Source organism: Macrobrachium rosenbergii, chromosome 7 (assembly GCF_040412425.1).
Source record: "Macrobrachium rosenbergii isolate ZJJX-2024 chromosome 7, ASM4041242v1, whole genome shotgun sequence".
In the NCBI taxonomy this organism is placed as follows: domain Eukaryota; kingdom Metazoa; phylum Arthropoda; class Malacostraca; order Decapoda; family Palaemonidae; genus Macrobrachium; species Macrobrachium rosenbergii.
Genome location: NC_089747.1, coordinates 67,440,833 through 67,454,650, shown reverse-complemented (window position 1 = coordinate 67,454,650; position 13,818 = coordinate 67,440,833). Strand labels below are relative to the sequence as shown.

The 13,818-nt window shown below is 38.6% G+C and overlaps 1 protein-coding gene across 3 annotated transcripts; it reads right to left on the bottom strand.

The window, feature by feature from the left end:
- Positions 1 to 1,266: 1,266 nt before the first annotated feature.
- LOC136840372 (uncharacterized) lies at positions 1,267 to 13,543 on the bottom strand. 3 transcript variants are annotated; one of them, XM_067107055.1, is made up of 5 exons: positions 13,384 to 13,543; positions 5,688 to 5,754; positions 5,207 to 5,354; positions 2,916 to 3,084; positions 1,267 to 1,543 (listed from the first exon to the last, which is right to left on the bottom strand). In XM_067107055.1, exons 2-5 carry the CDS (start codon positions 5,751 to 5,753, stop codon positions 1,417 to 1,419), a joined length of 510 nt encoding a protein of 169 aa, XP_066963156.1. In that variant the 5' UTR covers position 5,754; positions 13,384 to 13,543; the 3' UTR covers positions 1,267 to 1,416. The 3 variants fall into 3 exon arrangements, with proteins under 3 accessions (XP_066963156.1, XP_066963155.1, XP_066963157.1); XM_067107056.1 differs by lacking the exons at positions 1,267 to 1,543; positions 2,916 to 3,084 and adding an exon at positions 4,678 to 4,967 and having other exon boundaries at positions 13,384 to 13,522; XM_067107054.1 differs by lacking the exons at positions 5,207 to 5,354; positions 5,688 to 5,754; positions 13,384 to 13,543 and adding an exon at positions 3,985 to 4,721.
- Positions 13,544 to 13,818: the final 275 nt, after the last annotated feature.

Below are 13,818 nucleotides of genomic sequence, written 5' to 3'. Positions count from 1 at the left end.
CCTAGCACTGAAGACTGGGACTTGACTCTCGAAGACATACAATTTACTCTAAACAACACAGTAAATGAATCAATAGGAGAAACTCCTCATTTCCTATTGTATGGCTACCAAAAGAGAATGCCAAATTCACTTTTGGATGATGCCCCACCACCCAGACGTACGTACAACTACGAGGACTATATTGCTTGGAAGACAAGACGTACGTACGAGACCGTTAAAGATGGGGCTAGATTAAAGGAGTTACATAAAAAATCTAGTAAGTATTACAATAACAGATCCACCATACACTGTTAAAAATTTTCCGTTGAAAAAACGGTAAAAATCCTGGCAGTAATTTTGCCAGGCATTTACCGTTTTAAAAACGGGTCCCGTAATTTTTAATGTACCGTATTTTCTCCCGTATCTGAGAAAATCCCGTAAAAAATTTTAACCGTAAAATTTACGGTTTTACTGTTAAGTTAACCCGTAACGTACCGTATAATTTACGGTTAATATTTTTACGTGATTTTCTCAAATACGGGTGAAAATACATAACGTAAAACCCCATATTCGTGGGTTTCTCTGTGGAACATATCTAGCCATTATTCGTGGAAAATTCGTCCATTCGCGGTATTTTTCACTGAGAAATATTCACTAATTACTGTTTTCATATAATTTTCAAGAATAAATGCACTTTTTGTGATAAAACTATTAAAATACTCAGGTATAAGCATTTTTACAGGGTTTTTCTGTGTTTAAACTATCAAAATGGGCAGTTCTAAGTGTTTTTAGAGGGGTTTTAAGTATTCGCAGATTTTAGCTATTCGCAGGGGTGTGTGGGATGCATCCCCCACAAATACTGGGGGTTCACTGTATCACTGTGCTACAACCCCGCCCGGCAAAACTTTGAGGTGGCCAATTTAAGAAAAAAACACATCAAAGGTGAAAAAAATAATTCTAAAAAATTTTTCCTACCTTCCTTGTGGGGCCTCTTTTTATAAGATAATTGTAAATTTTACCTAGTTATATATATGTTTTTTCTAATAAATTTATTTTGTGAAATTATAATTACATCTCATACAATATCAAAAGATAAAAACTAAAATCGGTAACAAATTCTACACATGTAAAATATTTATGTAAATTTACTTGACATCGGGTGTGCAGTAATTTTTTGGGATTTATACATGAATTTTCTAATATTTCTGTGCAAATTTACAATTATAAATACTAACATAAAATTCCTCGCGCAGGTCATGTATCCAATTGGAGAAAACAATGAGAAGATTAACTTTCAAAAACTTTATTCTTGAAAAACTGATTTGTTTTTTTTTTTCAGCACAAAATCTTTCATTTAATTATTACTATACAGGTGGCAAAGAAATATAGCCAGCTTGGCAGTGATGATGGAGAAGAGAGAGAAAGCTTTTTCACTCCTTATTCCATAAGCTCAAATGCAGAAAACTCTGCAATGAACTTTAGTATTCTTGGATGGGTATGTGCCACTTTTTTCTTCGTTCTGGTATTTTTTGTCCCTTTTTCCGGGTTTATTTTGAAGAAACACCTGTAAAAATTACAAGAATATGAGCATGATGGTAAAAATACTGTAAATCGACTGCTGACCACCACACATTACAAAGTACAGTACATGGACATTTAAATCTAAATTACTTAGGTGCTCTCGCTTCAAAACCGTTTAAATCTCTATGCATTGAAACATGCGTTATAGCCTATATTAATTTTATATAATTGATGCATTCATTACTGGTATATTTGTACTTGATAGTGACAGATAAAAGGGTCAGAGTAGCCTGAAGAGCGAAAAGAGAGAGTAGGGGTGGTAGAGTAAGGTGAAGCCTCCCTACTGACGTGACAGATACTCCACACTAACATTGTTACATTACCCAGTCCCTTTGGGTAATCCACTCTACTGTCAAAAAATAGTGCAGGGTCTGAAACGTTTCACTGTATGTGCCAAAACATTATACTGATGATCTAACTGGTACTTTTACACAGACAATTTTGCTCAATGAGCAAGCTTATTTTGAGCAACTTCGCAGAGCTGCTCAGAGAAATGTTTACTTGGTGATAAACTTTTTCTTTTCTGTTGGAATAGTTTTATGAAATATGGTACAGGCAGAAATTAAGTGCAAAGACAGTAACATCGGTAGCTATGTGAAAAAGTCCAGTTCCTTACAATTAAAGCATATCAATATTCTTAGCAAACATTATTAACCAAATGCTAACATTCAAGTCATACAAAACAAAAAAAACATATCGTTAAGTAGGTGTGACAGCCTACCAAAAAGAAGCCAAAAAAGGCGTCATAAAACCATATTGCCAGATCATCAAGTCCAGAACAATCCTACATTGTTCTTATTACTAGTACATGTTTTATCTGTACATGTTTTCTGAAGAATGAAGTAGGAATGGTCTGGACTTGATGATTCTTTTCGGTACAACGGGCGCTCCTACTTAACGATACATTTTTAATGTTTTTTTACGACTCGTTTCTGTGATTTTTTGGCGTAACATCCCAATATAAATTCAGCTATGGTGTTTTTATGCTCATTGCTATCCTCAGTATTGAGATAGTTTACTTAGGAAGAAAGAATAATCTGGAGAAATTTAGTTCTTGAATGCAAAACTTTTTCACTACCACAGTGTGGTTCATCTACCTTTCTAGTTTTTTTCTGTGGTATCTTTTTAAACCATTTACAGCAATAGGCCTGTACAAGTCAGGTGGTCAGAGATAGTGATTTTGGCCAGATTAATCAATATTTTCATCTCACTTGCATCTCCTGCATGTACGGGCCACACCTATTAAAGGAATTATGCCAAAAACCACTTACACCTAAAGAAAAAAACTTTTAATGTTGTACTTGCCTAATATGCTCAAATTAAAAAAAATCAATTAACTTATTACAACAGCTTACCTCTGCATGAATTCCAGTGTGACTGAAGCTTCTGATGGGTAATGAATACCAAATATGTAGTAGGCCGCAAAAACCATGGACATTGCAGCAACGAGTGAAGTCAAGTCGGAGTTGATGACTCTTCCATCAACTGCAACCATGAATTGGTTAGCCTGGAGCACCGGTGTTCCTGAAAATTAAGCCTTTGTGAAATACTGTAGCAACAGAATTTTGTTATAGCATGTGTGGTGGGAATAGAGAGCTTGAATTGTTTGAGAAAACAGAGGCAAATGCCAATCTATATACTGTACAATATTTAAGTGAAGCACTGTTTATTGCAGAAACTGCCCAGAAAAAAAATTATTTTGACAGTGGGTGACAACTAGAAAGCCAAACACTAACAATTGGTAGGAAGAGTTTCCTGATAATACATAAAAAAATTATGGATTTTACCACACAAGACAGTGTATGGATACATCATGTATTAGAATGCAGATTAACAAATAATAAGGTCCCTGAGGAAGTTGCAGAATTCAAGTACAAATCATTGCACATTACACTCATACAATAGTACATACATACCATGAGAGGCAAAAATTTTGAGTTATATAGAATGGAAATAGGAGCAGAGAAGTTTAAAGGTAGTAACAGTGTGTAAATAAAGACAGTTCTGAAAATAGTATATTAGGAACAATAGCATGAAAAGTCGAGATGTGGAATTAGAAAGAGGATCACATGGAGCATCACAAACAACGAAGAAACGTATGAAGTTTGAAATAAAATCAAGTATAAAGGTGGTTTCAAATTAAAAGTTTCAGAGCATAAGCATGCAGTGTTAAGAAACCTTATTATAATGTATTAAGGGAATAGGAATGATCTGATTTAGAGTCACATGCAATCCCACTTATATATATACAGCAGTATTTAATAATTATATCATTTAATGATTTAGATGGAACATAAACCTTCCCCAATTTTGCAAACTTCAAGCAGGCCTAGGACCTACAATTGTTAATAAAAAAGCTATCACATTGTTTACATAAACAACAACTACTTTAAAACTTTTGATTCTTCCAGAAATACAGCTTACCAACTGCTATGAAGCATGGTGTTGCTGGTAACACCAAGCTACTGACTTCTCCAGCCACAGTCACGTGTCTGAAGAGGAAATTTGGATCCTCTCCGAAAATGTGGCAGAGCACATACATGACTGTTGCTAAAATGGGCCGATCATTATCGACTACACTGCGCACAGTGTTTAATTCAGCAAGTGCATCTGCAATTTTCTTATTGGACAGATATTTTTCTTCGAAGAATTTAAGAAATTTAGGCCCTCTAAGGCTAATCATCTTTTGCAGAGTTTCCTTCATTGGAATCCCTAATAAATTTCTGAAGTGCAATTCCATGCCAACTTCTTTAAACAGAAAAGGCCACTTAGCTTGTAATTCATGCAGTGGCAACTTATCATTAATAGCCCTTCTCTGGGCATAATATGTCCTGTTAAGTAATGACTCGAGTTCAGCTGTCGGTGGCAGCTGAACTTTACGTGCTAATTCCTGTCTGATTTCTTCCAAATTTTCTTCCGTTTCTTCTTCGGGTAACAACGGTGTAGGATTCAGGCAACCGTAGCTATCCCTTTTGGAATCTTTTGGGACTTCTTTTTTTTCCTGTGTTGGAGTACTGGCATGTCTCCTTATATTCTCATATCTACATAGGAGTTGCTTTAGGAGAGAATCATGACCCGTTCCAACTATTTCACCAGAGAAAGTGTCAAGAAAAGACTTTGGATATTCATCGGTTATTTTTTGCTAATCACCGACATTTGTCTCTTACTTATCTTCGTTGAGTTTTTTTTTGTGGCGGCTTCAACCACTATTTGCACCAATCGTCTCCTTAATGAAGGAGTTGGTGGCACCTCACTCTTCAAAGCTCTGCGCAGCTCTGGTGGTGCATTTTCCCATGGTATGGTGAAGTCATACGCCCACTCTGACTGTACTGGGCCTGGAATATCATCCAGTACCAGCATGGGTACTCTCTGAGGTGGCTGCGTTAGTGGTGAGGTAGAAACTCCTTCTGTAAAGAAGAATCAGTAACAAACATATAAGTTCTGGTGGAGTGCTGAGATTAACCAAGCTGTGAGGAGAAACAGAAGCCATACAAATAACCAAGCAAGGAAAGGAAGGTAGTAGGCAGAAAAGCCTACAGTTTATATATTGAAAGCTATAGACACCAAAATACCCAAATTTTTTGAAAAAGACACCCATGATAAAATAAGGAACCAGAAAAAAATACAATTATAAAGCAGAACCCACCAGATCCCTTGGGCTTCCACCCTGCTATAAGTTTTCTTGACTGGAGAGGTTTTAAAATCTCTGTTAGGTCAGCTTCTGTCACAAGACTGGTGTCTTCCATACTCTCCACACCAGTTACTTCTATTAAATGGGTCACAACTTGTTGAACCTATAGATAAAAAAGAACTTAATGCTATCCATTTTAAACTTAGTTGCTTCAGTAAATTTCCACCTGTACTGGCAGAAAAGCTATTTTGTTACTGATACTTATGAAGAAATTTGAATTTAATATGATGGCTTTCCACTTACAATGATAATTGTGCTTTTTAAGAAATTTCTAAACTAAATTAATTGTTGCTAAATAATGGCAAGCAATATTCACACATTAGAACAAAAACTGTTTTTATTACGGTAGTATGTAGGTTTAGCTACAACATACACATTTATTTCTATCCAGAGGTTTTCATGAACTGAAAAAATGCACTTTGTCTATCAAACTAACCTTTTCTTCACAGAGGCCTGAGAGATGATGGCGAACACTCCCTGTCAGTTCTTCCTCCCAGTTCATTCTGGTTAGTTAGGAAAGAATGGCGGAAAAGAGTACAGTAAGAGATTGTTATTGGGGTCTGGTGGGTAAATATGAAATAAGCAAACTAAAAATCTGATGAAAGCTTGGTATGCAGAACTGGATGGTGGAGTATGAAGTCAAATAAAAAAAAATACTTTGGAAAATGCTGAACATATACATTCAATCTACTGTCAAAGTCTGGTGTTTAATTGCTATGTATTTCTTTCGACCTATATTGTATGCATGCAATGGCCAAAGGTCTTTAAGATCATTAATGTTAATACATTTGATTTGACTAATTTTTTCTTTCACTTCATACAGTCCAAAATTGTATTCATAAACAGTGTCTACCATCTGCACAAGAAAATAAACTAAACTGCCTTTGTGTAACAGAATCATAGTGATTATTGCAAAACATGAATAACCAAAATCTGAGGTGTCCACAACTACATAATCACCTCTTTTATATGCAATACCTCTAACAGTGATTATGTCAGACACAGAGGTACTTCTGCCACTGAAATTTAATGACTTGACTGCCCTCTGTATATTGTCAGAATAAGAGTCACAGTAAAAGGGGAGACCTTTGGCCATCTCATAAACTCCAGGGAACCGAGTACCGGATGAATACATTGCTTGCAGCATTTGGTGTCTCTCTGCCATAGTCAAGGTTACATTGATATAATTTTGTGCAGCATGAATGCATCTTTTGAAATATGAATGTTTTGCTTCAAAGCGCATTGCCCACAACCTTATAAGTGGTCCAAACTTTAAAATAAGCTCAGGGTAATGAACAAGATAATGGTGTTTTGGCTTCAGAAGTACATCTGGAAACAGTGTAAATCGGTTTTCAAGATACTCATTTATGAGTATTTTTAAATATGCTACTTGTGCCAGAGATATTGTTGGAGCACAAATATAGTTCACAATTTCTCGGAGTTGCAAGCAAAGTTTCCACAACTCATCTTCATAGTTCTGAATAAGATCGCCCACAAAAATGGCAAGAAGCGTAACAAATACCAGTTCTGAACAGCATGGCCTCCAAGTGTTTGTGAATTCATGTTAACTTTACATGGTTTATTAGCAACATCTGTACCATGTAACTGAAAATTAGTAATGCGAGAGTTCAGTAGCTCATAAGAAAACCATTTCTTTATTTTTACCATACGATTCAGGTAAAGTGACAGGTCATAACTAACCACACCTTCGAATAAATCATGGCCAAGACAAGGAGGTAATCCTGGTTGACATACATGGTAATATGTAAGGTCATTAAAAATGGAATTAAACTTAATGCCATGGCATTCACCATCATCTGAACCAGCATCTCTGTCGTAAGACTCGGGTGTTCTGACATTTCCAGCTTGCCATGGACACCTTAAAAACTCTTCCCTTGTTATGAGGCAATAGCGACAAAAATATGCAGAGTTACTAAAGTTCTCAGTAAAACCTCCAATTCCATGGGAACCTAAATTGTCCCCAACAATGGAAAAAAAGTGTTCCTTTCACACTGTTTCCATTGATTTTAATTCCATTTTCTCAATATCTTTTAAGTCTGCCACCAAGGCACCAAATATGGATTCCTGACCAAATTCCTTAAGATCACTTTCAGTACATAGAAGTACAAGTTGAATGTGATCAACAGCAGACCGACATGATGGATGCAGATTACCAAGTATCATATAGACCCCAAGGACTTTGTGTATTTTCTTACCGGAGCCTAATGGGTTAACTACTTCAAATGAATCTTGGTACAGAATGATAGACAAGGCTTTGTGGTCAGAGGAAAACAATGAATGTGATTTATAAGCAGAGCCATCACAGAAGTCCTCAAGTTCAGTACCATATGAATTGGTGTTTTTGAAGTTTGCCTGAACAGATTTTTCATTCAACAAACATTTAAGTGTTTCCTTTACTGGCACATACTGGAATGTACGGTTTTTGCCATATTTGTTAAGACCCAAATTCATCTGAACTGGAGCAACATACGCAAAATGCTTTTTATAGAAAACTTTACGACTATAATCAGTCCGAAACACATCGCTGTGAGCATCTCTAAACAAATTATCATTCAATATGATGCTGTCGATTTCATGGAAAATATTTCTATCAATACTGAAGCTACTTAGTTTGTTTTTTAGTGTCCATGAAATATGACTCTTTTCCAGGACACTGATTTCTGTTAATTCTTCAACTATGAGTTGAACTGTGGATGCGGGTACAAAACATTTACTCTGGAGTTTTAGATAAAACAGTCCTAAATTCTTTAGAAACCCTTCTCTGAAGTTTGCATGTTCGTGCACATTACAGGTATCATATTCTGTATTGATATCCACTGGATCAGTATTATCATTCAAGATGAGCTCTAAGTGTAAATCTGATTCGCTTTCCTCTGACTCTATTATATACGAATCAGAGATAAGTCTACTGCTGCTTGAAGCTCCATGCTTCCTCGCTATATGAGAGGAAAAGCTTGTTTTTTTGAGAATGTTGAATCACAATTTTTAAAAGGACATGATATACTAGTGCCTTCTCTAATATGACAGCTCAAATGACGAAGAAAATCAGGGACAGATGAAGAACGTGATTCACAAAGTACTACTCCACACTTCAAATGACAGTTTTCAGCATCATACTTTGCAATTTTGGCTCGGTTAGCAATATTTCTATGAAATCTATGAATGTGGCTCATGAACGTGGAGTATTTTAAAAAATTTTGCTCACAGCCTTCAAGTGGGCATGGAATACACATACTAATCTCATTTCTGTGTAGCCTATAGTGATTGAAATATGAAACAAATGATGGCAGAGAGTCATTACAAATACTGCAGTTATACATCTCTGGAATGAATTGAAGCTCCTAGTATGTATACGGTTAACTTGCAGATAAAAAGAGGAAGCATTAGTTGGTAAAAATAATTATACATATACCGTAGTATATTGATACTGGTAGGATGTATAGTTACTGTGGATCACTAGCCAAAATTAATACTGATAGCTAAGTTTTAAGCAGTACTGTACTACTGGCAATAAAGAAATACTGGGATGCACAAGAGAGCATAACTCTAGGAAGCAAGGGGAATAGCTACTGTGGATCACTACAGCCAAAATAAATACCGGTACTGGCACCTAAATTTTGAGCAACATTGTAATGCTGGCAATAAAGAAATAGTGGGATGCACAGAAAGAACATAATTCTAAGAGGAAAGAGGAATGTCTACTGTGGATCACAGGAGGTGAACTGATAACATAGGGATTCATTCAAGGCTGCTTTCTGTGCTAGACTCTTCAGTGAACTACTTCAAGGAACTGCCAAGAGCACACTAAAAACAATATCCAGATCAGACTGAGAAAACCAGGTTCCCTTAAACAAAGATTGAAGAAGGTAACAAGGTTGACCACAAGCTTTCTTGGGGGCAGGCACAAAGTACAGTACATCTTTCACATCTCCATGATTTTGGGCTGAGGTCTAGCTGGCACTTCCTGCCACACTTAGGACAAACACACTGTTTCAGAGAACGCCGTGATCCATGTGTAGTTACCACCATAGTAATACAGGCAAAATTCCTTGTAGAATAAATGAGAAAAAAACAAAATAAAGGGTCACAAAGCATATCAGAGTAACTGGAACAAGTGAAGTAAATTATACCGTTTAGGCTAGTCTATGAACCAATTTATTTAACCCAAGCTATAGTTTTAGCTGGCATAGGCTAATATACTTCTAATATAATCCACATTAAGCTGGTCATAAAAGATCTTGTTAAGTTCTCTCTTAACTTATAACCCTCCTGCAAAATGGTTTTCTCTTTAAATAGCCATGACTATTTTGTTTGATACTCAGCCAAGCTGATTTTAAGCTAATATCAGGGTATTCCTTTAAAAAAGGGACTGCCACTTTACCTTGTTATTCTACTACCTATGCTAGGTTAATACCACTCAAGCGTATAGGCTACATAAGACTTAACTGGAATGTAGCCTTAAAGTCTAGAATTTTATTCTACTACCTATGCTATGTTAATACCACTCAAGGGTATAGGCTACATAAGACTTAACCGGAATATAGCCTTTACAAAGTCTAGAATACTATTTTTGCACTAAGTCCTTTTTAAGTCTGTTTAAGTCTAATGCAAATAAAAGAAGAAATTATGATTGGTAATTCTATAGGGTAGTTCCGCGCCTGTTTTTACCTTGGGAACTTGCTTTTCCTGCACTTTTAGACCTCCTGGAAGCTGAGTTGGGTTTCCTTATTGGCGGTCAAGTGTCATTTGCCCCCTACGTTAACTCAAAAGTAAGGGAGAAGTGTGGGAACACGGGGTTGGAAATGGGTGGGGAACAAGAATGTTGCGAAGTGGAAATGTTTATGTTACAGGTGCGCAAGAACAAGTGGGAGCCATGGGCAGAAACGAGGGAGCGGCTGTGCGGGGAGCAACAGGGGCGGAGGGGGAGGAAATGCCTCACGTACCCCAAATGGGGGTAACTGAGAAAACCACAGGGGTGGGGTGGGGTTGGGAAGGAATGCTGCCAAGCAATGGAAATGGGGCAAAAAACAACCGTGAGCAAACAAAACCCAACACTGGTACCAGGACACCTAAAAGTGCAGAAAAAGCAAGTTCCCAAGGCAAAAACAGGGGCACGAAGGTAAAAGCACTGGGTCTTGAGGAGGCCGTGGTCCTGGCGCAGCTTAATCAACCGCTTGTAGTTGCCCAAGTAGTAAGTGGAAAAATTACAGTACCTGACATAGCAGTTACCGCAGGTTAGTGGTAAGCTGTGCCGGGTTAACGGCTCATAAGTAATTAAGTCGACAGAACGGATTCAGCCATTGCACTGAAGTTAAACACGCAAATTGCTGATTTTATGTTGGATAGGCATGGGTAGAAGGTAGGGGTTTGGTAGGTTATAGGGGGTGAATTGTAGGGGTTTTAGCGCAATACTTGTTGGGGAGGGAATGGGTGAGGAACTTGGGGTGGGGAGGGAAACTTAGGCGGCGTTAACAGGACCGGTTGGGCTGAAAAGGCTTGCTGTAGGCTGTGACAGAGGGCAATGAAAGCAACCCAGGGTGTGAAAAACCGTGTTGGGGAGAAAATTTTCTGGGGTACAGAATAACTTACGGTCCGTTCAGTACTGGGGTTACTGTTTAAAGTATGTGGGGAAAAACCTTATTTTGGGGTAAAACTGCAGTTTGGGCGTGAAGCAAAGGTACGGAGTTGGGGTGTGAAAAGTGGAGGGGGCATTGAAATTTCCCTGCGTCACATTCAGTACTGGCTTGGGGTGGATATTTGTGTTGCAACAAGTGGCAGTGAGTGCAGCCGCGGGCGGGGGGACTTATGAAAACCTAGTTTGGAGAAACTGTTTTTTGGGGGCACAAATACACTTTCGCCGGGTTCAGTACTGGCTTGGGGGGGGTATATGCATATGTGGCTTTTGGGGGGAAGTAAAGAAACTGAGTTGGGGTGCGGATAATGAGTTTGGGGAAACTGGTTTTTGGGGCACAAATAGACTTTGCCGAGTTTAGTACTGGGTTGGGAAAGGCATTTCTTTGTGAACGACAGTAGGTAGGGAGCGCTGAAACTCGTCTGCAGCATGTTCATTACTTGTCTGGGGGGATGACTGTGTTGCACCAAGTGACAGCAAGCGCAGTCCGGGTACATAAGTTATTAGTGTAAAATAAACTTTGTGTTTGTCTCCTTATCAGTTCAGTTAACGGTGTCCGTGCAATGCATGAGGAAAACACACTAACAGTTCATTGCAGTCGTCGGAAGTGATTTGGGCCGTCTGTGGGGGCTGTAAGGGTCCTCTGTCTTGCGCAGGACACATATGTGTACCCCCGGAAGTGTGGGAAAGTCCCCCCTAATGGGTAGTCATGTTAGCGTTTTAAGCAGTAAAGTTTTGGGGGTTTTCCTCAGCAAGGGGCTAACATCACAATGTGATTGGTTAGTTAGGGGTTGGGGGGGGTTAGCTCCCCAATCTCGGAATTTCCTCAGTGAGAGGCGGAAACATGAACAGATGGCTCCCCTATAAGTGCTTGGGGCGGCAACAGTAATACTGGGGTTGTCTTTGTGTCGGCTCACTTAATGTTCTTGTTTGTTCTCTGTTTATTTCGTAGTTTCATATGCCTGTGGTGCCAAAAATTGTAAATTTTGACTGGTTTCTCATCCTCCACCGTGTACCCCACCCAGTAACCCCGCTTTCCCTAGGGGTACCCTGAACTGTAGGGCAGAAACAAGTGGGGGAGCCGTTACATAGCCAACTACCACCCTCCCAGGGGTGTACCTCACCCAGAACCCCACATTCCCATCAGGTCCCCTAGCTTGTTGGTTGGGGAGCAGATCACCTGCCCTGGGGGTATACCCCACCACCCGTAACCCCACTTTCCCATCGGGTCCCCTACCTTGTTGGATGAACTTCAAGCCAGGGAGCCGTTACATAGCCATCTAACACCCTTCTGGGGGTATACCCCACCCAGAACCCCGCATTCCCATCGGGTCACCTAGCTTGTTGGTTGGGGGGGAGCATATCACCTGTCAGGGGGCTATACCCCACCCATAACCCCAGTTTCCCATCGGGTCACCTACCTTGTTGGATGAACTTCAGGGGCTAATTACAGGTTAATTAGGCTGGAGTGCCAATAATGGACAGTAAATTCGTAATTAGCAGCCAAAAAACTATAGAAAACGTCAAGTTGTGTCGTCACCGGTTACGCGGAGCTACTATATAGTTCTACCTTATGATTAATTATTCTCACCTAAATGTACAGGCTATATAAAAGTTAGCATGTATCATCCTTGTCAGTTTGTTACTTTGTCTAACCCAGAGTGTTGTTTATAGGTATCACTCTTAGGCTATTTGATTTACTTATTTAAAATAGAAACCTTTAGTAGCCTACATGGTCCACCAGCCCTCTATAAAATAGCAGCCAAAAGTACAATGTTAAAGCAAGGAAGACATCACATCACTGGCTCTTGGTCTAATTTAGGATACTGTCTAATAATGATTTCGTAATTCTTTACAAAAGGCCCCATCAATATTTGGTGTTTGTTTGATGTGTTGGGTTGTGCCCTTAAGGGGGGTCGCAGAGGGGCGAAGCCCCCCTGCTAGGGCCTAGGTAGGGCACAGCGCCCTAGGTTAGGTTAGTGGTTGTGTTAAGTTACTTTACATATTAAGAGGTTTTGTATTATTTTAGTAAGGTTAAACACCAAATATTGATGCGGACCTTTTGTAAAGAATTACCTAATGATTATTCAGGTGACAAAAGTTCACAAGTTACATAACACAATTATATACTTGCTATGTGCCCATACAGTTAGGCTGTCGCCTCCGACAGGCTGCTATTTTCACCCAGTCTGGGTTAGGCTATATATGGTCTAGGTTAACAAGCTATGCTAATAGCTAACGGGATGTTTATCATAAGTTTACCACATAGCTTCGCTAAACAATGTACAGTAACTGTACTTTCTAGTCCTGGATTATTTATTGCCATCTAAACATACAGGATGTACAGTACAAATGCGGGAAAACCTAACTGGTTCCGCGAGTCGTCATCACGGAGGCAGTCTTCATACATAAGCCGCAATTATAGTAAAGTTTTATCTTACTAAATACAAAAGCATACACCTAAAGTCTTAAAACTCACCTGATGCTGTTCACTCTTCAATCTTCGTAATGTGGAATCACAAGACTTCTTGCTGGATAGCAGAGATCATCCGTTGTTTATGAACTAACTTTGAACTTGAAGTGTTTTGGCGCCAGCTGATAGGCGACATGAAAACACTAGCATTGCGAAGTGCGTATCTGATCGGGATAATTGTAGTATAGATGATGGTTTTGGTCCTTTGAATATACAGTGGAACTTTTTATATCTTGCCTGTTTCATAAAACGTAAGATTGGAATGGTAAATGTACAAGTATATTATTATAATAGTAATAAACTAATAAATTTGTAGTTACGTGGGATGGAAGCGGATGGCAACTTCATATAGACAGATGCCAATGCGATAATAATAAAACTAATAACTTCTACAATATTGTACTTTTAATGATTAAGAAGAAAAATTGAAGCTTTTAATGT

Coding starts and splice junctions, on each gene's coding strand:
- LOC136840372 (XM_067107054.1), bottom strand. CDS start 4,300: ATGGAATTGCACTTCAGAAATTTATTAGGGATTCCAATGAAGGAAACT. Junction 3,085..3,984: donor ACCATGCTTCATAGCAGTTG/GTAAGCTGTATT, acceptor CTTAATTTTCAG/GAACACCGGTGCTCCAGGCT. Junction 1,544..2,915: donor ACACTGGAATTCATGCAGAG/GTAAGCTGTTGT, acceptor TAATTTTTACAG/GTGTTTCTTCAAAATAAACC.